This window comes from Marmota marmota, unplaced genomic scaffold (genome assembly GCF_001458135.2).
Source record: "Marmota marmota marmota unplaced genomic scaffold, marMar, whole genome shotgun sequence".
In the NCBI taxonomy this organism is placed as follows: domain Eukaryota; kingdom Metazoa; phylum Chordata; class Mammalia; order Rodentia; family Sciuridae; genus Marmota; species Marmota marmota.
The window spans coordinates 7,608,314-7,632,044 of NW_026000000.1; the positions used below are offsets into that span (position 1 = coordinate 7,608,314).

Genomic DNA, 23,731 nt, shown 5'->3' on the forward strand with positions numbered 1-23,731 from the left:
TTTTTTTTTTTTTTTTTTTTTTTTTTTTTTTTACTTATTCATTTTGAAGCAGAATAGTAATTTTAGAAGTCTTTTAAGCTTACTTTCTTAAATCCCTCCTTTCTTGTCTTGAGAAAATAGGCATCTACAGAATTATAAATCTCTGTTGTGTTAGAAATGTACTTTGTGTGTACAGTGTACCTTCCTTTTCACTGTGATTTTTTTATGCCAGAGACTGACTTTGTCTTTTGCCTCTGTGACTTTATTGGTATGATACAGGTGAGATGAAAAGGAGTGAACAGGTGTAATATGAAGTCAAAATTGCCATCACCACATGGTTTTTTTCGAGCCTGGCAATCTGTACACTGCAGGCCTCTCTGCCATATCTCACCGAGTGCTCTAGATTTCTAAGGAAGTCAGAGGGAAAAACGAATGGCAGTACTTCTTGATTATTTAATATTGGGGGGCTTTTTCCTGCTTCTCAAGAGTTTTTCCTTATTTCTCAACATGGGAAGATCTGGTTTATTGTATTTCTCATACAATAAATAGCCTTTTTATTTATTTTTATTATTCATTTTGAAGCAGAATAGTAATTTTTAGAAGTCTTAAGCTTTCTTAAATTCCTTCTTCCTTGTCTTGAGAAAATAGTCATCTACAGAATTATAGACCACTTTCTTAAATCCCTTTAAATGATGCTAACCTACTATTTTTCTTCTGTTTGGAACCACTAATAGCAGGGACTGGAGGTACACGTCTATAACTCCAGCTCCTTGAGAGGCTGAGGTAGGAAGATCGCAAGTTCAAGGCAACAGAAACTTAGTGATACCCTGTCAAAAAATAAAAATGGCTGGGAATGTAGCTCGGCAGTAGAGTGTCCCTGCGTTTAATCCTTGGTATTGCCAAAACAATAACAACAACAAAAAATTCTTGGACACTGCTTTTCAGAGTGGATGCAGCACGGTGATTTTAGTAATATGAAGCCCTGTGACTTAAATCCAGTTTTTGAGAGCTGTTATTCAGGTTCCAATAGTACCTCACATAGTACTCATAACTGAGGAATGATTTTTGTCATTTCTCACTGCAACTTTAGTGTGCATACTTGATATCTGTAACATTGTTTGAGGAATATTGCTCAATACTCTTGAACAGTGAGCAATGTCAGTCTTCTTAATTACTGTAGAAAATTAATAAAAGTGTTAATCTCAACATATTGATTATAAGTGGAGCAATATATATTCTCATTAAACTGGGTCAATATTAAATATATTTTAAGTATATCAGTATTTTGATCAAGAGCAATTTATTTTGATTGAATTTTAAATGTGGGTGCAGTTTAATTTCATGGCAGTAAGTTTTTCTTAATAATGTTAAGATTGTAAAACAATTTATTATTTCCAGAGCCATATCATAAGCCAAATTTTTTTGCTAAAGTTACAGTAAAATCTCAAATGAATTTCAGAAATATCAATAACTGTAATTGCCGCCAAAATACGATAGCTCTTAAAATTTTATAGCTAGTTATTAAGGCTGTTAAGCTGCAGATATCCACATTGAAAGGTTTGTATTACATCTCCTTTGGTGCTCTTTGGATTGGGGGAAGTTAAAAGAAAATAAAATGCTCAGGATTGAAAAGCATATTAAGAACATTTGAGAACTGCCAGTCACTCTATATTTTGTTGCTTGTTGCTAATCTTTGTAGATAGATTGAAATAATAATGGTATTTCTTTGAGTGAAGAAGAAAAAGGATTATGTATTTTAGCAATGATTTAATGATGGATGATCCCCCAAAAAGTCACATAGTTTAAAATTTGGAAACTGAATTTTTCTTAATGGTTAGGATTTAGGAATATGGACTCAGGCTGAGAACCTTGTACAGAACTTCACAGATTCACATTGGTTGTAGCCTGCTAATTGTAATACACTTTCAAACTCTTGGAAGTGAGAGTGGGTGCCTCCTAGACATCTCATCCCCTTTATCCTCTCAGCTTGAGAGTCCATAGGCCTTTCATTAGCTATAATGAATAGTTTGTCTTGACTAAGCATCTTTGTTTTGCCTGATGTTCAGCAGGCATTTCCTGTTGGGCCTTTTGAATAGCATGATCTTTTCTGATCTTTTCTGGAACTAGGCAATAGGAGTAATGATCCTGCTTCCTTTGAACTGGCCTAGGACCTCAGCTCAGTCTTGGCGGTTCTAACCATTTTTCAACTACCCGTGCATTTTCTCCTTCCACGTGTTTTTCTTTCTTTCTGTGTATCCAAGTGCATATGAAGGTTGACTCCTCAGGGGTGTGCCCCTGGTGTGTGTTTCTCTGCTAACATTCAATGGTGGGGGGGTGGTGAGTCATTGCTTAGAAGTAAATGTTTTGTTGATTCCTATTCACGTCAGTGTTCTGCAGGTTCTATCATTTTCTGTTAGGATATGGCACTTAAAACATACCACTGTTTTAGAAATCGCAACACCAAACCCTTTGGTTCAGGGCATTAAATTCCATTGGTACCTGTGCCCAGACCTTGCTGCCTCAGTTTTGACTTACTTCCCAGTCGAGATGTGAAGTCAGTTCCCATTGCTTCATCTCTGCTTATACTATGTGAATTCACGTCTTCATTCTAGGACTGACTTTTAGGGTTCCTGGCAAAGAATCTTCAGGCTGTTAGTGACACGAACACAGATAGGACCTAATGAGATGTGAAGGGCATAAATGAATTTAGACTGAGGTGTCTTAGGATGGGGAGAGACTTTGTGGAGGAGGTACATTCCAGTGCAGAACCCTGTCAGAATATTGACAGAGATACAGGTTAAAAACTTTGCATTTTTCCCAAAATTTTAGGTGTATCACTGAGAAGAAAAGGACTTGCTTTGCTCTAAGATCCTTAGAGATCTCATTTGGATTACCTTAAGAGATTAGAATGGTGGCATGATCTGCAGAGAGGCCCAGCTTCTGAACTGTCCACATCAGGACAGGGATTCACATGTACTTCACTTGGCCTACTGTCTTCTATCTCAGGGGAATGGACATCTGTTCAGTGGGAGGTTGAGGCCCTGTTTGGGTTCACTGGGAGAGTGCCACAGTTCCTTAGTGATCTCTATCCTGGGTCAATGGGTGAAGAAACCAGCAGCATTCATACCAGCTATTTGCTACCTTTAAGGTAGTCAAACAAATGCCACTGATTATTCTGGCATTTTTCCCAGCAGTAGTCAGAACTGCTATGGGCACAGACCAGGCCCACTTCCAAAGACTATTCTGTCTCCTCACTGAACCAGACCTAGTACTTATCACTTGAGTTTAACCCCAAGCTCACTCTTCTGTTTTCACCTGCCAGTTGTTATTTAAGTTGCTGGGTTAACTGCAGGTACTTCCTTAGCAAGAAACCATGCTTCCTGGCCCACAAACCGATTTTGTGGCCCCTGGGAGCCCCAATACTGGAGGTGCAGACTCAGAAGGTCTAGTGTGGGGCCACTGGGCAGGTCTTTGAAACAGCTTTCCCATGTCATTCTGGTGCACTGCGTTGGGAACTACTGGATGTATATAAATTGATTTTATATACTGTTTTCCTTTTTGAAGCTGTAGTTGTTAGCCAACTTGGTTTATATCAGTTTTTCTAAAATCTTCCCTTTTGTGCTCTGCACAGTTGTATTTACATAGACAAAGGCCTGGAAGGGGACTCAGGGTTAGTTCATTCAGCTAAATTAGCTGCACTAAGCTCAGCTAAAAGCAGCAGATGTTCTGGTTGTTATGGGTGTGTGCACATAAGAATCACCTGGGCACGTCTTCAACAGGCAGGAGCTTGACTCAGCTGCTGAGTCAGGGGCAGCAGGTCTGGGTGTGGAGAAACTGGGCGTGCACTTGTGCTTTGACTGAGCTTCACTGATTCTGATGTGAGGTCTGTGGCATTCTTCATTATCATAGGCTTTGGTTTAGAAAGAAATGTGCTCCCATTTAGGGGACCTTTGAAGTGGTTGGAAAGAATTGTAAGGATTTTGGGGGTTTGAGATGTAATGCTTTTATTTTCCTACTCATCCCAAAGTCAGCATAGTATTGCTTCTGTGATAAATCTCCAACCCAGCCCCACCACCAGTCAGTAAAACATAAGAGTTCAGAAACAGACTGTTCTCTAAGTGCCTGAGTCTCCTCAAATTATCTGGTACATTGAGCTAAGCTGCTGAGATCACAGCCTGAAACTGATTAGAGTTGGTACCTTTTCATGGTTTTAAGGCTTTCCACTCTTTCCCCACCTTTCTGCACTTGTGATGATGTCTTCTGTTTTAATTTATTTTTTAATATTTATTTTTTTAGTTTTTTAGGTGGACAAAATATCGTTATTTTATTTTTATGTGGTGCTGAGAACTGAACCCAGTGTCTCATGCATGCTAGGCAAGCGCCCTACCACTTGAGCCACATCCCCAGCCCTGTCTTGTGTTTTTAAATTGTGAAAATATAACAATATTAAGCTGGGCTGTGGTGGTGCATGCCTATAATCCTAGCTACTGGGGAGGCTGAGCAGGAGGATGGCAAGTTCAAGGCCAGCCTGGGCAACTTAGTCACACCCTATCTCAGAATTAAAAATAAAAAGGGCTGGGGGAAGAGAAAAAAAACCTTAGCTGTAGAGCACCCCTTGGTTCAATCCCCAGTACCACAGAAAATATGAATAACAACAAAAAACAATTATTAAGATGAGAAAACTACCTGTATCTGTGTTTTTTGTTTTTATTTTCTACATTATTCCAGCTTTTGATTCTAGACATATATATCTTTACATTGCTGTAATTATTGTGGGCTATACAAACACTGTATCATAGTCCTTCCAAGTTAATCATTTTGCATATAGTCTCACTGTTAATAAAAGACAGAGCTGAGGTTTGAAGTGTCAATACCATGTAAATGTATTTCCTTCCATTTTGAGATTGGGTGGAAGGTGCAATATCCGGGTGTGACCACACGGTGGTGCCAAGAACCAGCACACAGCTATTCCCATCTCCATGGCCTAGAAACCAAACCTGAAAGCTGGGATCTGGGAGTTGGGTTGGAGGAGGGTATGAAGAGATGGCTAGGGAGTCTAGAAGACCTGAAAAGTATGGTGTAGATCATGTTGGGATTTGCCTCGTGATCCGGTGCAAACTGAATCTGTATGATACCTGTTGCTAGAAAGTGTTTTCAGTAAATTTTGATCCTAAAGGTTTTTCTTTTTTTTGTTGACTCATTGAATATTGAGTTAAAAAAGGCTGATGGGGACTCCATTCATTGTGTAAATCTTATAGAATGTCTTCTAACTGACCAGTAGGCTTAGTCATCTGGGAAAATAATGTTCCTCATTGTCTTCATTCTTCTTCAGTGTTGCTTCTATGGCCAGGGAAGGTTGGATCCTGGTTTGTAGGGTTTGCTTATATACATGCACAGTTCTGAGAAGGGGCAGGCCGTCATCATTTTTAGAGACTGAGAGGATTGAGCAGTCACTAGACAGGGGTCCAAGGAGGTACCTCCAAGGTCATTGCGGCCTGAACTAGACCCTGGTAGGTTCTTGACTCGATATGGCTGAAAAAAATTCTAAGATGCATCAAAAATGAGGCACAAGTATAGATGCCCCTCACCTCTCAGAGAGGAGCAGACCATTAAGACACCATGGTTGAACCGTCTGGCTACATATAGGATTTTCTGGGAAAGAAAGTGCAGGTCCCCAGGCAAGCTTTTGTGAAAATGAAATTCCATGTTAATCATTTGATATTTGGGCTTCAGAATATTTCTTGGTTAAACAGTCTACTTATAAATCAGTTGTGGGCATGTTGTATAAATCTTTGAATCTGGTGATGTTGAAATCAATTATGTTTTTGTCCTAGTTGATCTGTTATAAGCAAACACTATGGGTTTTTTTCTTCTAACTAAAGAGACAGGCAGGACTGGTCATGCTCAAAGATTTGGTTCTTCATCTAGTAAGGATCTTTTTGTCTTCCCTTACGAGCCCACCTATCTGAAAGCCAACCAGAATAAATATTTAAAAATGTCTTAAGGATTTGCTTGAGCAAGAGTGACATCAGGTATGGGTGTGTGGGGGAGAGCGTATAAGAACACAGAGTTAGTGTGTTTGGATGTTTACCACTTGGTGATGTTTCACATCATGTGTGGGCTATTCGGTTTAGTCCTTACGGGCTCTAGGAGATAGGAACCTGATCCCTGAGGGTGATGTCATTTAGCCAAGGTAAGATTAGTGGAGGAAACTTGGGAAGGAGTGTGAAGGTGGAAGTGATCCAGCATCTGGTCTGCTGCAGTGGACTCAGATGAGCATTGCTGCAGGGACTGGTTTCTCTCCTTACTTGGTGGGACCAGCTCTCAACTGTCCAGAGACCTTGCTGAAGGCCATGTTTGCAGAACCTCTGCTCCATCTCCATTTTGTTGTCTCTATGGAGCCTCTTTCTCTTCCTTTTGCCAAGAGCCCATTTTTACTGGGAGTGTTCCCTGTCTGCCTTTTGGTTGGATCCTTGATTGCACTGGGTGAGCATTCAGCAATTTTATGCCCCACTTAAGCAAAAACCAAATTGATTGCTTGTATGTTTTGTTTTAAAGCCCAAATTACTTGATCTCTGAAAAATCTGAGTTTAGTGAAAGTTTAATCTACATTTGATCCAGAAGCCTAAATACAGTGACTTAAAGATTGTTTTTATCTATTTCCAGGAGTTTGTTTCTTTTTTAAAAAATAAGCCGGTGTTCTTTTTTATTGTCTTCTTCTAGGAATCTGTATTTTAAAGAGAAAAGAAAAAGTTACTCCCTTAAGGATGTTTTCTTAGAGAGCACTTTGACTTCTTTTAAATGACAAAGCTGAGACACAAATGAAGACTAATTCTGCTTCCTGCTCTGTGCACACCTTTCATTCTCAGCTCCGGGCATAATTGTCTGCATCAGTCTTAATTTACTCTGTGAGATCTGGACTCCTAACTGAGGGTATTTCATCTGCTTGGATGTGCCAATTAAGTCCACCCAGATAGACCATAAAAAGGCAGATAAGAAAAGTAAAACACTGAGTATCTCAATTTAGCAAATTAGACTAATCTGTAAGGAATTCTTAGCTGTCTGAAGTAGAAAACCTATTGCACTACAAAAATGCAAACTATATTAAATACCCAGCTTGGTGCCTGAATATATTTTTAAAAATCAAATTGTACTCATTGTGCTGCTGTTGTAGAATTTCTTTCATGGAGATTGCAATAAGTGGAGAATGATTCTGAGGTTGAAATTTCACTCCATATTAAGAATAGTTTAACTCTGTGGTGTGTAGTTTTTTCTTTCAAATCAGTATAGATTTAAACTGCTCTAGGCTCAGTGACCTTTGTAACACAAAAACAATATAAAGGCAGAGCAGTAAGGACAATTTTGAATTTTAAGCACCTCAATGTGTGCTTAAATTTTATTGAAGTTTTGGAGGAGGCATGTTCATTTACTAATAAGTGATCCAAGGCTGCTCATATTTGACAATCCCCATCAATAGGTGTACCTTGTCCCTTTTTTATAGGTTGGTATAGGCAATGTATATGTCGATTTGTCTGGTATTAATGCATCTCATGTGATGGTTCAGTCGAGATTGTCTGTGATCAAAAGAACTGCTATGCTGCCATTGCTTTTACTTGAAAAAGTTTGCTGGTGTCCAGTGAAGAGTGAATTTTGACTTAAACTTGCTCAGTGCTGAGGCAGGAAGGGATCATGTTATCGTACAAAGATGAAGGCAGTTTTTTTTGCCCCTAGTGCTCATATTTTTTAAAGATAAAATTTGAATCAGAGTTTTAAAATTTGGTTTGCCCTTGTATAATTGTTTTCCTTATGTGAGAAAAGGGAAGTTCTATGGAGTGGTTTTTGTTTTTTGTTTTTTTTTTGTTTTGGTACTGGGGATTGAACCTGGGGCTCTTAACCACTAAGCCATTATCCCCAGTTCTTTTGTATTTTGAGACAGGGGCTCATGAAATTGCTTAGGGCGCTAGCTTTGAATTTGCCATACACCTGCTTCAGCTTCCTGAGTAGCTCCAATTATAGGTGTTCACCACCACACCAGCTTCTGTGGAGTTTTTTGAGACTATATTATGTCATAGAGAGGACAGATTCTAGAGTCTGATTATCTGGGCTGGAGGCTTCATCACTGTCTTATTGGTAATCTTTGGCAGTTACCTTCATGTTTCCAGTCTGCCTTTCTTTAACTATGAAATAAAAAAGAATAACAATAGTAATAATAGAGTATCTGCCCCATTGGATTGTAAGGACTAAATGAATTAATAAATGTGAAATACTTAAATCAGTGCTTATCACATGGTGAAATCACTGTCAGCCATTATCACCTATATTTGTTTTTTGACTCTGAATTTACAAATATATACACATGTACATATGTGTAATCTCAGAAAAAAATTTGTCCAGAACTAGCCAACTTTACTTGAGGTGACAGTATATTCGTATAGGTTGGAACTCACAGGCGGTGGGATCTGAATGCAGAGACTCCTCATCTATAAAATGGCAACGGTGATAATATCAAGGGTGGTAGAACTACAAAGATAATGCTCACTAACTCTTAGCTATTCGTATTTTCACATGCCACTAGCTGAAACAGGACAAAGATTCCACAAGCCAGTAAGATGCTTGAAAAGAGAGTCTGTGTGAGCCACAAAGAAGTGCTCATAAACATTGAAGTATATGAAAAGGAGATCTCTTTTCCAAGTAAAAGACAGTTTACAATTGGTACTATCTAGTGTGTATAACCAAATTATTAGCTGTTACACAGTTAATTTTATTGGTGTTATGCTTTTTGTACCTTTCACACATTTTTGTTAATGTGATTAAGGCTTACTTTTACAAATACAGTATCAATAGTTGTCTTATTTCTCCTTTGAACACACTAGGGGGCACTAGATTTCTTTCCAGGGGACACTGAAACTTAACTGTCTCTTTACTTTTGAGGGCAGCATAAGTAAAGATGGCACTGTGGGTCCTCACAGTTATGTTCTATGGCAGATGTGCCAGAGCCTTCCCTTGGGAGTTTTCTTGTTTCTTCTCCTGGGACTCAATTTCCAGACTTCTTGTAATTCTAGATGCATAGGATGGCATGACCACAATGTTCTGTTCACCTTGACTGGCCAGTGTGGGGTTGGGTAGCTTAGGGGCTGAACTTAAATCCTGCCTGCCCAAAGTTACAGTAGGTGTTTTGACATTGGTTACTTTTAATTCACATTAATGTGCAATTAATTAAAATTTTTTGATTTCACTTTTTTTGTGAATGTTATGTAATCTGCCAAATATTTCAAGATAGCTTCTGATATTTGTGTAGCTTCCCAAATGTATTGTACATATACCATCTCACTTAGTCCTTAGAAGACCCTGTATTTGGCTCATTTTGTGATCAAGAAGACAAATGCAGCAGTGGTGAGTAACATTTTCTAAAGTTTGGATCTCCCTTTCTCAGGTGAAGCCCTGTAATACAGCTGTCTGTGTACATCTTGTTTTCATTTTTTTGTAGTTAGCACAAATCTGTGTTTATTATTGGGTTCTGCTCTAGTAGCCACCATTGGAATCTGATGGGGGCCTTAGGAGGTAGAACATCCTGTGGAAATAATACACTCACTTTGTTTTCTTTGTGTCTGTGACTGATAACAAGTCTTTAGTAAAGACAGATGAATATGGGAACAACAAAAGCATTATTTCCTTCTTAGGAATGTACACATAATTTAGGACTAGTTAAACTCCTTTTCCTATCATAAGAAGAATTCTTTGGTAAGCAGTTGAATCTTTTGACCAGCCTTTTTTACTTGTCCTGAGGAAGCTTGGACCAAACTTGGAGTTTTTGATTTCTTCCCATTGGCTTGGGTACAGAAACCAGTCAGTCTTGTTACAAAGTGGACCCACTGGTGGACCCAAAAAGTGGAGCTCAGGTTTGAAAATATGTTAAACAATTTTCATTTCACTTATTTTATTTTTAATTATTTTTAAAAATGAGTTTTCCCTCTTTTTTAAATATTTATTTTTTAGATGTAGATGGACACAACACAATGCCTTTATTTTTATGTGGTGCTGAGGATCGAACCCGGGTCCCGCCCATGCTAGGCGGGCGCTCTACCGCTGAGCCACAATCCCAGCCCAAGAGTTTTCCCTCTTTTCCTTTTTCTTTCTATCCTTCTCTCTTTTTCTTTTTTGTTTGTTTTTGGTTATAAGATTCTAAATTAAGAATTTCTTTCTCTTTGCAGTCACTCTCTTCCAGGGGTCATTCTTTATCATAGATTGTAACCATGTTTATTCAGTAGATAGAGTTAGGTGTAGGACATCAGAAGTCACACATGTAGAAGAAGCAGAAGATGAGCAGGAGGTAGTCTCTAAATAAGATGAAACAGGAAGTTTCTAGAACCATTTCTGATGACTTACTTTGACAGTTTTCAAGCCATGTCCCTCTGTCTGCTTGTCTTTTATCTGTAGCCCAATTCTGAACTTAATAATTTGGCATTTATTGAGTGTTTGCCATGAGGAGAGCATCGTGCTAGTCTCTCAGAATATAAAAATGCCAAAGTCAGTCTCTGTCTTAAGACTAATGGGAGACCAGATGCGGATTTCACAATATGCTAATACTTGGTGGGAGTTATAAAGGGCACTTGGAAGAGAGGATGTTAATTCTGCCTGGTCAGGGAACATTTACTTGGATCAGAGGTGCTGCTCTGGGTAGGGATTTGAAAGGTTCAAAAGATGGGTGGACATGCATGTTGATTATGGTACTAGATATGCAGGTGGAGAGAGTTGAGGAAGCCACATACAATACATGGCATAATGGTGGCTAGCCATGTTTTTCTACTTATATGAACATTCTTGAATGCTGGAAATTCTAAAATAAATTAACTTTAGATGGTGGCAACTTGCTCTTGGGTATATTCTTAGGGTTCCATTGATGAGAGACCTATCAGTTTACACTGGTTCTGATGCAGTTGAACTAGTTTTAGGCTGAGGTGCATCTACAGGTCATTGTTGCAGGATTAGCACTAGACCCTGCAACCTGGACCAGGGTCTCATTCCTGCACAAATGTGGACAAGCCAGGGAGTGTTTTCTGGGCCTGCATCTGATTGGAATTATAAGTTTATGTTTATTACTGGCTTCTTTTCTAAGTGGCTGCCAGTGGAGTTGATAGCAGGCTGAACATGGCAGCCATGCGAGGAGTTAGAAACCCTGCCAGGGAACACCAGGCCCACTTCGTTTTATGTGGCTGCAGCTGTGACTATTACATGTGCGGATTTTTTTAAATGAGAGGATAGAGAACTTGAAAAAGTTATTTCTTTTCTAAAAAGGTAAGTATTGGATAATTTACTGTCCCCTTCTGCTTTCTCTCAGTTAGCTGGTGTATTTATTGAAGTAACAGAATTTAGACATTTTGGAGCCATTCCTAATGGTCTGGATTCCAGCTCACTTAGGCATAGATCTTGACTTTGACCTGCCCCTAGCCATTTCAAGTTACTCTGTGTCTGCATCTGCCTTTGTTTCAGCCATATAGTAACCTACCATACTTCATGACGGCAAATTGTTTACAAATTTATGGAAATTTTTAAAAATTTATTTTTGGAGCTGGGGATTGAACCCAGGTTCTTGTGCATGTAGAGCTAAGCATGTATTCAACCACTGAGCCACATCGTCAGCCCATGGCAAGATTTTTTAAGTACGATAGTCCAGCAGGTGTCTTATGAAGGGCAAATATCTACGTATATATAGTGATCACATTCATAATAATTTACTGAACATCCCATTTGATGTTATCCTACTTTTAATTCAAATATGCATGTTCTATTAAACATTTGTGGTGCATTGCGTTGTCATGTGCATATTTTGTTGCATTGTCTATTGCCTGTTTCTTTCTCTGTGTGAATGTGGTAATTGCCAGCTGCAGGGTTATAGTGAGGATTTTAGCAAGTTTAAGTAAGTGAATGTAGTACCGTTTTAATTGATTAAGCACTTCTTATATTTTAGGCTTTGTTTTGAGTCTTTGCATGTGACACCTAGTTTAACCCTCCCCAAACCCAGTGAAGTAGGTAGTGGTGGTCTCCCCATCACAGGATGGAGGAAACATAGGTGCTAACAAGATTGGTCAACTTGGTGAGGGTTAATGAGCTAATAGCAGCAGAATTTGATTCTAGCCAATGTACACCCAGACTTTTGTGGGCCTGTGCTTTTGCATGTCTAGCCTATAATGTATATTCATAGCACTGCTTCCTCTTAATGGTCAGATAGCTTGCTGAGCTCAAGGCTTCAGGATAACCTGGTTAATATGCTGAAGAGGGCATCTTTAAGATACTTGATAGCACCGATGGTGGGAAAAACTTCTCTGTGTCTGTATTCAGGTGATATGAGCTCCACCTCTCCCTGGTGTACCACATTCTGTATAGCCCTCTTGTTGGCCAGCACCTTGCTGCATCACTTCTGTGGGCATGCCTTAGATGGTCAGCTCTAAGCCACACGAGGAAGCAAGGAAGCGTTGCTGTAGCTAACAGAATCTCTTGCTTGAGCTACATATGCCTGAGATTCTATCAACCTGGTATTTTGTCTGTAACGTGTATGTGATTCTGCTGGGACAATTTGTCTTCACAATGCTACAGGTACTTGTAGGTCATAATGATTTTTCCCCGCCACCTTTACTCATCCTTTGGCCAAACTTAATAAATGTTCAGTGCTTTTTGTCTTTGTGAAGCGGAAGGCACTGTGATGCAATCACTTCTATGGTGGCTTATGTGGTTTTCTAGGTACTGAGTTCTGTGGTGACATGATGCCTGTATATTTTAGGAGGGTGAGAGAGAGGAAGGAGTAGAAGGTGAAACCTTGTCAGTGCAGAATGATGTGGTGGGAAATTTAACAGCCTCAAAGATTTACTGGTTAAGTCCAAGGAAATAGCTGTCATCTATCAGTGAAGTTTAATACATGATACTCTGGTGTGGAAATTTGAATGCTATTATTGTGTCAAACTTCTAAAGCCTGTATCTTCTGTGTTTTCATTTCTCTTCCTGTAAAGTCATCTTTGAGAAATTGCAAAATGAAGTTTTTTTAAGTGGCTGTGATAATTTTTGCGATTCTTTCAATTTCACATCATCCACAAATTTTCTAAATACAAGTATTTTTTGTTATGCAGATATTTGGTACTGAATTGATAGTAACGTTGGGTACTGAGGAATTATCTCATTATCTGAAACTGTTTGATTGCTAAATTTCAGAGAATGAGTAGCAAGAATTTTGATATGTGCACCAGGAAAAAAATACGTGTGTCTTTTTAGTTTCTAAGTTCTGATATTAAGGGTTTCATAGCCTCGGCATTATTGGCATGTGAGACCAGATAACTTTTAATTGGTAAAGGTGAGGAGCCTGAGAGTTGTAGGATGTTTATCTGGACACCACCTGCAGGATGTCCCCCTAGTCCTCTCACACTTACAGTAACCAAGTGTATCAGATTATCTCTGAGGGTAAAAGGGCAGAATTGCCCCCTTGAAAACCATTGCACTTAACTAATTTATAAATAACATGAAACTCAAAAGAATAGCAAAGACTGTCATAACCACTTAGAGATACTTCAGTTTGTCAATTGCATGGAAATATATATATATATATATATATATATATATATATATATTTTTGGTACTGGGGATTGAACCCAGGAGCACTTAACCATTGAGCCACATCCTTAGCCCTTTTTTTATTTTACTAGAGACGGGCTCTCACTGAGTTGCTTAGGGCCTTGCTAATTTGCTGAGGCTGGCTTTCGACTCAAGATCATCCTTCCTCAGCCTCCTGAGCTGCTGGGATTACAGGCATGGGCCACCGTGCCTGGCCAGAAATAATTTTTAAGGAAAAAAAATACTAATAAAAGAAAGGGAGAGATTACCTTTAAAAGTTAAGTACATTAAGTTTTTTATATAAAAAGAACATCATATATTAAACCTTATGATTGTATGAGAACTATTTCCCTAGACCTGGTCATATCCTGCCTCTTCCATTTGCTGTTCTCAAAATTAACAATAGTGCTTCATTGATCTTATTTCTAAGTTCTCTTCCTACCCTGCAGTGCAGTTTCAGATAGCCAACTAGTGCTTTCTTATTGATGACAAGTAAATTTCAGCTAGCCCTTCTTTGTGTTATTTTAAAGAGTTGAAATTTTCAACCAGGGAAGAATTTATCAAAGGATGGATGTGCTTTGAGGTTTACCAGCAGCTCTCTGGATGGGAATGCCAATCTCTCTGGCAGTTGGCCTCCATGCTGGGTTTGTAATGTGTCCTGGAAAACATTCCCTACCTCTCACTGGGCAGTATATAATCCTTTCAGTTCTCTCTTCCTTCCCTCAGACAGTCTCTATTTTTATTTCATAGTCAGTGGCAGATAAATGCCTTCTTTGTATGTTACTGTTCTCATCCCTTCCTGTGAGATTTTTTAGTTTGAAGGCATGTATTTGTATTGCTTTATTCCATTCCAACCATTTTCCAACATTCCAACAGAATGTCAGTTGCATGTATGCTGAAAAAATTAATTTATTTTAATGTGAATAGAATCTCAGGCTATTTACTGTGGGTTTTTTTTAAACAACGTCAGAGTCCATTTTAGTTATATGAATGCAAATAATTTGTAATTTAGATTTTATTCAATGAATACATTTTTTTTTCTGAGTGGTATAATTATCAGTCCATTTGTTGATGCTTCCACTTCAGTTAAGTGAATTATTAGAGTATCTGATACAGCAGTTATGACTAAAGATACTGTGTTGTTTTATGCTAATGACTATCATTTTTAGTACAGAAATAATAATTATAAATAAATAAAATGTTTTTATACTGTATTGCTGTTTTGGAGATAATTTGTTATACTGAAATTTTTCTGAATCTTTTCTAGATCTAAGTTTACATATTTTTAGAAATTTTCCCTTAGTGTATGCCAGAGAGGAGTGAGTAGTTTTGATAATGAAATGAGACCTTACAGGAGTATTTCTGGGGCAGCTATAATACTTCAAATAAGAATCAAATTGAGAAGGCAGAAAAAGAGAATTATTTTCCATCTTTGACTATCAATAAAATAGGAGTAATGATGGCAGCAGAAACCAGAAATACTGTTCTAATTTGCCAGTTTTTTCCCAGCGTGTGATCTAGAACTACCTATTTTTATATAACCAAAGTAATGGAAATATAATTTTTATTTTCATAATAGGAGGTGGAATAAACTAAGACTGCAAGACAAAGAGAAACGTCTGAAACTTGAAGACGATTCTGAGGAAAGTGATGCCGAATTTGATGAAGGTTTCAAAGTGCCAGGCTTTCTGTTCAAAAAGCTCTTTAAGTATGTGCCATGTGTTTTGTCCTTTAAATTTGTCATTGAGCCATTGGGTACAAATTAATATTTTAGGAATTACACATTAGTTACCTGTAGGCCCTTAAGGTACTTGCAGCAATTTACTGCAAATACAAACACTGTCAAATGAAATTTTAGCCACATGCTGTTCATTAAAATTAGATGATAATAAATTGACTAAAGTGCGCGTTGGGTATGTTTGTAAACTGATGAGTCTATATAGATCTAAGCAGACTAAAAGCAACATATTTAAAAACCTCTCCATTGAATTATTTTTTTGTTTTTAGTAATTTTAAGGAACCAAACCGCTAATTCTTACTTCAGACTAATTTTAAAAAGAGTTGTATACTAAAATCAATATCAAGAGTTGTATGTTAAAATCAAACCTCTGGAAGGACCCCCCCCCTTTTAACTTCTGTGTAGAAATAAAAAAATGTTCACATGATTTTCTGAGTGTCCTATATCATACCTAAGGGTATAATACGTTTGAGTTGACCAAATGTGCTTCTAAATATTTTATGTAGATGTCGTTCTAATGTCAGAAGAGAAGACTTAGGCAACACCTCGAGGATTAAGTTGCTATTTGAGGCTGACTTGTTTCTTATGTAAAATGGCTGAGTGTTAGGGATGAACAACTGCTGCCTGATAGATGTATGCTTTGAGTCTATAGGCTGGGCATCTCCCATGATGAATGTAAATAGTAAGGAACATTTTCCATCTCCTCACTCCTAGGATTTACTTAACAAGATGCTTAGGAAGGCTTCTTAGGTGCATACAGGAAATTAAACCATTAAATAGCTTCTTTCTCTCTTTTTCCTATCAATTCATAGTTGGTAGCAGGATGCAAATTTCTCTCTGTGAGATGATTAAGTTTGATGTCCTTTATAGATTCAGGCATCAGCCATGCCCTAAACTTGTAGAAAATGTCTGCTTAAAAATAGCATGTTCTTTGGGCTGGGGTTGTGGTTCAGTGGTAGAGCACTTACCTAATTAAGCATGTGTGAGGCCCTGGGTTTGATCATCAGCACTACATAAAAATAAACAAATAAACAAATAAGTAAAGGTGTTGTGTCCAACTACAACTAAAAAAAAATATATATATATATATATATATATATATATATATATATATATATAAATAGATAGATAGCATGTTCTTTATATTTCCTTTCAAAGAGTCCATGTATATACACATATACATACACACACACACACACACACCCTCCATATATACATGGGATATGTGTATTGGGCTGGGGATCGAATTCAGGGCTTCAGGCATACCAGGTGAGTCCTCTACCTCTGAGCTACATCCTCAATCCTTTATTTTGGTTTTAATTTCTCTATGCAGGGTTAGGGGAGAGGTAAAGAGTAGTTATTTCATCTCACTACACTTAGAGCAAAGAGGAGTCCTTAGAATAGGTGAATTGATGCACTTGGGTGACCATAACTGAACAGAGAAGAATTGCAGATAAAATTTGAATCTCTAGTAATTTCTGCAGAGAAGTCATTTCATAGCCTGGAGAGGTGGCTGCTTTGTTTATTGCTTCTCCCAAATGAAAACCAACCATGGGAAAGTAAATAAAGGCAACATTTAATGGCCACTCTTTCATTTTCTCTAAACTGATTGCTTATTAAGGAACAGGCGAAATAATATGAGTGTTGTACTGGCAAAAGGAATACCCACATTATAGATTCAATTGATTTAACAAAGACAGGATGCTTCTGCACATGTAGTAAGTTATTTGGCAAATAACCTGAGGAGTCGAGTTTGAATATGCATTTTTATATAAATGTCAGGTTTTCTAGCAAAGAAATTTCACAATTAATAGAATCAAACTTATGCTTACTAAGAATGTTTGTACTTACTAAGAGTCAATGTATTGACTATTAACCCTATTGTATTAAATATTAAATGCATGATGTTTGTGTTTTTAATTAGTTTTAAACATACATTCTTAGAAAGCATTTAATTGTTTATCAAAACCAGAATTTTAAATATTTTATAAGAGTTTTAAAACTTCTGTTCCTGTTCTTCTGTGTAAAAAGATTAATAGGAGTCTCCATTTTTCTTTTATGATTAAGTTTTACCAGGCCAATTTAATTTTAAACTATAGATATGTTTTTACTGTGCTCTGTGGAATTGAATTAACAGGGTGTATAGTTGTACACCAGGGAGTCAGAAGGTAGAGTTATCCACTTAAGTGCTGTTTTCTTCAAGATAATGTTTAACTTCTAAATTTCTGTTTTGAAAGTTTGCCCAGCAAATGCATTCATCTGTATAATTTAGCAGTCACATGACAAACTTCCATCTTTTGACCTTACTTTTAGCCAAACTAGTAAACACAGTGTTGAGTTAATATGGCAGTGCTAATATACACCAATTTTTGTGGTTATTTTGGGATGTTTGGTATCATGGAGATAGCAGAGTACAATATTTTGTTAATATTTTTAAATAGTTTATAAGAATCTTTCCTTTTTTAAAGAAAAATTTTCATGCTTTTCAAAGGCTTTGAAACTGGATTCTGTAATCTGTTTTCATCTCAACTGTGTAATTGTTTTATAGTATTTTACACTATTTATTATTTGAAAAGTGGAACAATAAAACCAGTCAGTACCTTTGCTGGAACCAGAGCCCAGGCCTCCTCACTCCTCACCCAGCATTACACCCCTGCTGACCATGGTGCATGTGTGAGTGAATTTCCTTCAACTTCAAGGATCTACCTGTGCTGTGGGTGTAAAGAACGAGCTACTCTGTACCATCTTTGTGCAATAGCCCTAGCTATTGGAGATTTCCATGTGGAAATGTGACTTACAGATTTTTCCTGAAGTCATTTCTTTAGTGCTACCCATCTTCTTGTAAACACACAATCATGCTGTTTGAGAGCTCTTAGAAATGAGGTTGGGGATGTGATAACAACCGGCACATTGCCTTTCGAGGGTCGTGTGGAATCCAGTGTTCTAGCTCCCTCCCAGACTACTTCTGGGATACCATACTGATTACCATTCTTTATCAAAATTTCCCAGTTGCTGTTCTCCAGATTCTTTCCACTTTTATTATGTTTAGGCCCCAGATAAAGAGAGGTGTTGGCCCTATGTTGGGTGGAAGTAGTATAGGTAGTATGCCAGTGGGGAGATTCTGATTCCTGCCCTGAGGAGCTGCTCCCATAGTACCTTAGTTAAGAGGAGGTTAGTTGGCTAAAATTCAGTGATTCTGGAAACTGGTTGAGTGTGACAAGTTACTTAACCACTCTGCGCCTTTGTTTCCTAATTTAAAATGTACTGATAACTGCCTCTGTGCAGGTTATTTGATTCTGTGTCCAAACCACCAGGCCTAGTGCAGTAGACTCATTATTCTCTGTTTACATCCAACATATTTATGGAACATGTTCTTTCTGAATTAAATGATCTTATACACATACTAGACCATTATGTTTTGATTTTTAACCCTCTTCTCCAAAGTGCATATCCAGTGTGTATTTTATAATTAGAAAACTAAAGTAGAAAAGTTCTCAAAAGTTTTCGTTACATTGTAGGTAATGGTAACAGCTAGAGGAACACTTCTAGATTGATCTGCAGAATACTGGGGGAAAGTTAATTACTGGAAAGAGGTTAAATAAAATCAGCTCAATAAGAACTGAGGTCTAAATGAGATTTTAGGTAGACATACCAGATATCAAATAGTAAATATTGGGACAGTGAAACAACAAGAGTAATGCCATCTTCTTCTAAGGTGGATAGCTCATTAAACTTGGTATCTTCTTTGGAAAAAACTTAAGTAGTTTTTTATTTTAGATTTTTAAACATGTCATAAAATCTTCATATTATTGAGTGATGTTAAGTCTTTCATAAAAATGGTTTTGTATTATTCCTTTAAAAAAAAAAAAAACTTCAGTTTTGGATTTATAGACTGACTGTTCCATTAGTGGAGATAAGAAAATACCAGCTCCTATATTTTGTGTTTTTTTTTTTTGAGAGGGATAGTGATATATTATTTCTCTTTGACCTGTTTTTCTTATTTAAAATTTTAATAGCTCTAATCTTTTTGTCCTTATGATAAAATCCCTGAATCAATTTCTATTTTAAAATATTAAAAAGAACTTTTGTATTGTTGAGTCTTTAAACTTTCTTTTTTGCATCTGGTAGTGGTACAGCAGAGTCATCTGTTATATACTAATTTTGAGAGCAACCCTATTATTCAGACTTGTTTATTGCCTTAAAATTTAATTTTTCCTATAAAAAGGTAATGTGATTATCAAGTTACTTGACAGTTGTATAAGTAAATTGTGGTGTTATCTGTTTTGCTTTCTTGATGCTATTCAGATTGAAAAAACAAACATATTGCCTCATACAAAAAAGTATGAAACTTTATAGAGTAAAAATATTTGGAATTTTTTTTCCTAGAGAGTGAATAAAAGATAATAAGTTTATGCTTGTTTACTAAGCTACTCCTATTGTTGAAAAAGAAATGAAATAGACCCTAATTACCCTATCTATCAGTTTAATTAGAAATGTGTTAATGTTCTGTAAAGAAAAATTTGTGATTTTATGCCTAGGTGATCAAAAATGTATGACCTTATAAATATAATACTCATGTAAAACACACATCCAGCCTCTTTCTCTGACTGGTACTAGAACCTAGCCAAATGATTAATTCATGAGTACTTTCTGTTATGATCCGTATTATCTACCATTTGCCGTTTTCTCTTTTCTTGTTGGTGTTTTTTGTTGTAGGTACCAGCAGACAGGTGTTAGGTGGCTGTGGGAATTGCACTGCCAGCAGGCAGGAGGAATTCTGGGAGATGAAATGGGATTGGGCAAGACCATCCAGATAATTGCCTTCTTGGCAGGTCTGAGCTACAGCAAGATCAGGACTCGTGGTTCAAATTACAGGCAAGTGCTCCTCTGCAGACTGTCAGTCTGTGGAGCTCAATTAATATTTCATCAGATGTATTGCTGTGGAGGAGGGTCTTGTGAATTATTGATGACATTTCAATTACAATATTCCTTTAATTCTTTTAGTGGGGGACATCAAAGGAAAAATTTTACGAGACAATGGAGCTGTAGGGCAGGAGAAATTAAACATGTAACACTTTTAATGAATTCCAGGCATTGATGCTTCATTTTGCAGATGAGCCCCACTAGATATTTTGGGTCAATACAATGTCTAAGGTTAGCTCCTGCAAATGGATTGTTTACAAACTCAATTATGTTAATATCAATAGTTTACACAATATGGAATTTTAAATTAGACATAATACCTTTAGTTCCATTTATTAAATTTTACATTAAAATATTTGTTCTGGCAGAAGACCAGGTGAGCATTACAGTAAGCACAAAGTCTATTCATGGTGAAAGTTGGAGCTTTGAAGAAGCCATTCTCCCTAATTTCCTTTATAGTCAGTGCTTGTGATAGCATTTATAGAAAGCATTCTTTTTCTTTTTGAATGAAGTTACTTGTCTACTCACTATGCTCCCCTTGTGGCTCCCCTCCCAGTCTTTACGATTTCGTATACATTCCAAGGCCAAGGCCAAAAAGACTGTGTAGATTTTAATTTTTATTGTCCTTAAAAATGTGAATAAACTTTAGTATTCTAAAATAATATGTATTTTATTGTTCAGTATGGTAGGACTGAAATACCTGATCTTGAAGTAAAGGACTTGAGTACATTTCCATATTTAAGTTGTAAATGGGCTTTATGGAAGTCTGTATTAGTAAAAATATTTCAGGTAAGTTATATAAGATGTTTAATCTTGAACCCAGATAATCCAAGAGCTCCTATGTTTTGGTAGACTTATCTAATGAGTGAGAGATGGTTGTGACCTAGGAATCTCAGGTACTCCCAACATATGATTTGGAAATGCCTTTAAAACAGTGTCTGTGTGCCTGAAATCAGCAATTACAGAAAGTTACTGTCCTTCACTTCAGTGTATCAGCAGAGAAATGTTTAATAGAGAGTCAAATACCGACTGTGAGCTATTGAGTAAAAACTGTTATATTTAGTCTTCAGAGTTTGGCATTTTGCTTTTATTTCTTGTTCTTTCATTCAGTTAGCAGATCAGTACTTCTTGTGAGGAATGTTTGAAATTTTTTTAAAAATTGGAAGTTCCTATTGTATTTATATGGATGTAAGAGGAGGGAAAACATTTAGAGAGTTTTAAATGCTGTATATTTTGTCAATGTCATTATAAGGAAGTTGTATTGAAGCAGAGGATTTTCTCAAATGTTAAAATTCTGTTATGTTTTGTCTGGAAATATGTAAAAACATTTCAACCCAAGGGAAAAATCAAAGTTGAAAATGGGCATATAGGGTTTTCTTATTTATGACTGTCATTAGTTTAGCATTTAAAAAATGATTTTGTTTAAATAAGCCCCCCACCTTTTTTTTTTTTGGTGATGCTGGGAATTGAACCCAGGGCCTTGTTCATGTGAGGCAAGCATTCTACCAACTGAGCTATGTCCCCAGCCCACAGATAAGTTCTTTGATTGTCCTCTCTGTTGGTTTTTTGTTTTGTTTCTGTTGTTTAGGTAACTAGAATGTCCCAAGTTGCCCCAGATGGTTTGTAGGATTGTCTTTCCTTAAATGATTTTTGGGATTTTCTAATTTCCCACCTCTTTCCTTCCCTTCCCTTCTTTTCCTGTTATGAAATTTGTATGGAGTCTAGTATTCTGGGCCTAGGAATCCTAAAGTTATCCCTGCAGTGTTGTTTTAATCTAAAAATTAAAACATGTTCTCTTGAGTGGTGACAATCCTACTAGAAGTGGAAGTCAGGACTAATAATGAGCATCATCTGTAATCAATTAACTATCAATGCCCATAACCTCTTCTTCATAATGAAATAGTGCAGCATATTGGACTAGTGCCCAGATCATCTTTATTAAAATAGTATTGGTGGAAGTGGCTTCTGAGAATGCTGTAATATATCAGCCAAACAACTAGGGTCTTTACATATAGAGGTGTACTGAGGAGCTTGGTTCCCTTCCACTTCACATGCCCAGGCAAATTGGTTAACATTTTCCTAACAGTTTTAAAACATGACCTCTCCTGAAACTAGGTGAACTTAAGAGTCCTCCTCTTTGCTTGTGTCCTAAAGAAAAATCATCAGCCCTTGAGGTCAAATGAAGTTATGCATGAGCTGGCATTGCTTCATTGGCTATGTATGTTTTTTTCTGAATTCTTGCAGCAGAAGATGTTGGGGGCCAAATTTGAGATGGTCTTAGTGTTGCAATTTTAAGGTTCATGAACACTGGAACATGAAAAGTTGTGTGATACCAAGAAACTTCATAGTAAAAGAAATTTGGTTTGTTGTTAGGTGTTTTTAAAATGCGTATTGTATGCCTGTTTGTTTTTAGAAGAGGGAAAAACATTACATGTGGTTAATAAAAATCTAAACCAGTTGTTTTATTTCTGGTTTATAATGGATAAATTGCATTCTTTTCACCTTGCCATTTTTATTATAATGATGGGCCCCTGAATGTTATGATGGAGAAGAAATACAATTATTTACCTTTCAAACTTTAGTACTTTAATGTCTTGGTTATCATTTAGTTAATTTCTAATTAAGAATGAACACCCAAAAAAGTTAATAAACTTTTTATTGTACTTTGTAATTCCTGGCTATGACTAGCAGGTTTCCAACCTTATGATTTAAATATTTGACCATGAAGCTGTTGATGTACCAAATTCATTAGGTAATCAATGATGATGAAAGATAAAAGGAACTGGAGTCTGTTTGGTAATTGATGCTAATCACTCTAGTACATTTAGCCATTTCTTAGGCTCATCTCATTGATATTGAGGTTGGAAAGGGTGGTTCAGTTGTTGTGATTGTTAATGGGTTTGATTGCCCATTCTGTGGTCCAGGAACAATCTGCCTCAGCTCTGAGATTTCAACTCAGTGTGAAAATCTCCCTATTTTAATGAGGGAGGTGGGGAGAATGGCAGAAATTAAAGGGTATAATAATGTCAGATAGATGTAAAGCAGAAGAAAATAGTTGCCTTAAATGAAAAAGTGTGAGTCATCAGTGTAGCAGTTTGCAGAAGGTGTGTTATAAAGAGAAAAAAAAATGGTATACAACCTAAAAAGCCATATGTATGAATTCATGCTTATTTGAATGTGAGCTTGTTTTTAAATATTTTAAACAGCCCTTGATTGGTTGTTCCCTAATCCCTGCTAAGTGCATATTGATGATAATTCTCTTTTATGACCCTTGGAGGATATAAAGAAGCTTGTGCTTTTAATCCTTTTAAAAAGGAATGCTGTTTTGGAAGGGGCCAGGGGCCAGGGCAGAGTCCCATTCTCCCCAGGGAGCTTGAGGGGCATCTGTCAGGGCCCTGCCGTTGGTGAAGATCTCAGCTTGGATAGTCTGAGGACATTCTCTTGGAAGTGTTGAGTCTATTGTGACCTCTGGCTTCTTCTGCTCTGACTCTG

At 37.0% G+C, this 23,731-nt stretch overlaps 1 protein-coding gene across 3 annotated transcripts in view; it reads left to right on the plus strand.

Annotated features, from left to right (window-relative positions):
* Ercc6 (ERCC excision repair 6, chromatin remodeling factor) overlaps positions 1 to 23,731 on the plus strand; it is an 82,592-nt gene that overhangs the window by 17,914 nt on the left and 40,947 nt on the right. For all 3 annotated transcript variants that reach the window (XM_048807480.1, XM_015498904.2, XM_048807481.1), the window contains 2 exons: positions 15,158 to 15,286; positions 20,033 to 20,191. In XM_048807480.1, the coding sequence (XP_048663437.1) occupies positions 15,158 to 15,286; positions 20,033 to 20,191 (288 nt within the window). The remainder of the gene's footprint in view (positions 1 to 15,157; positions 15,287 to 20,032; positions 20,192 to 23,731) is intronic.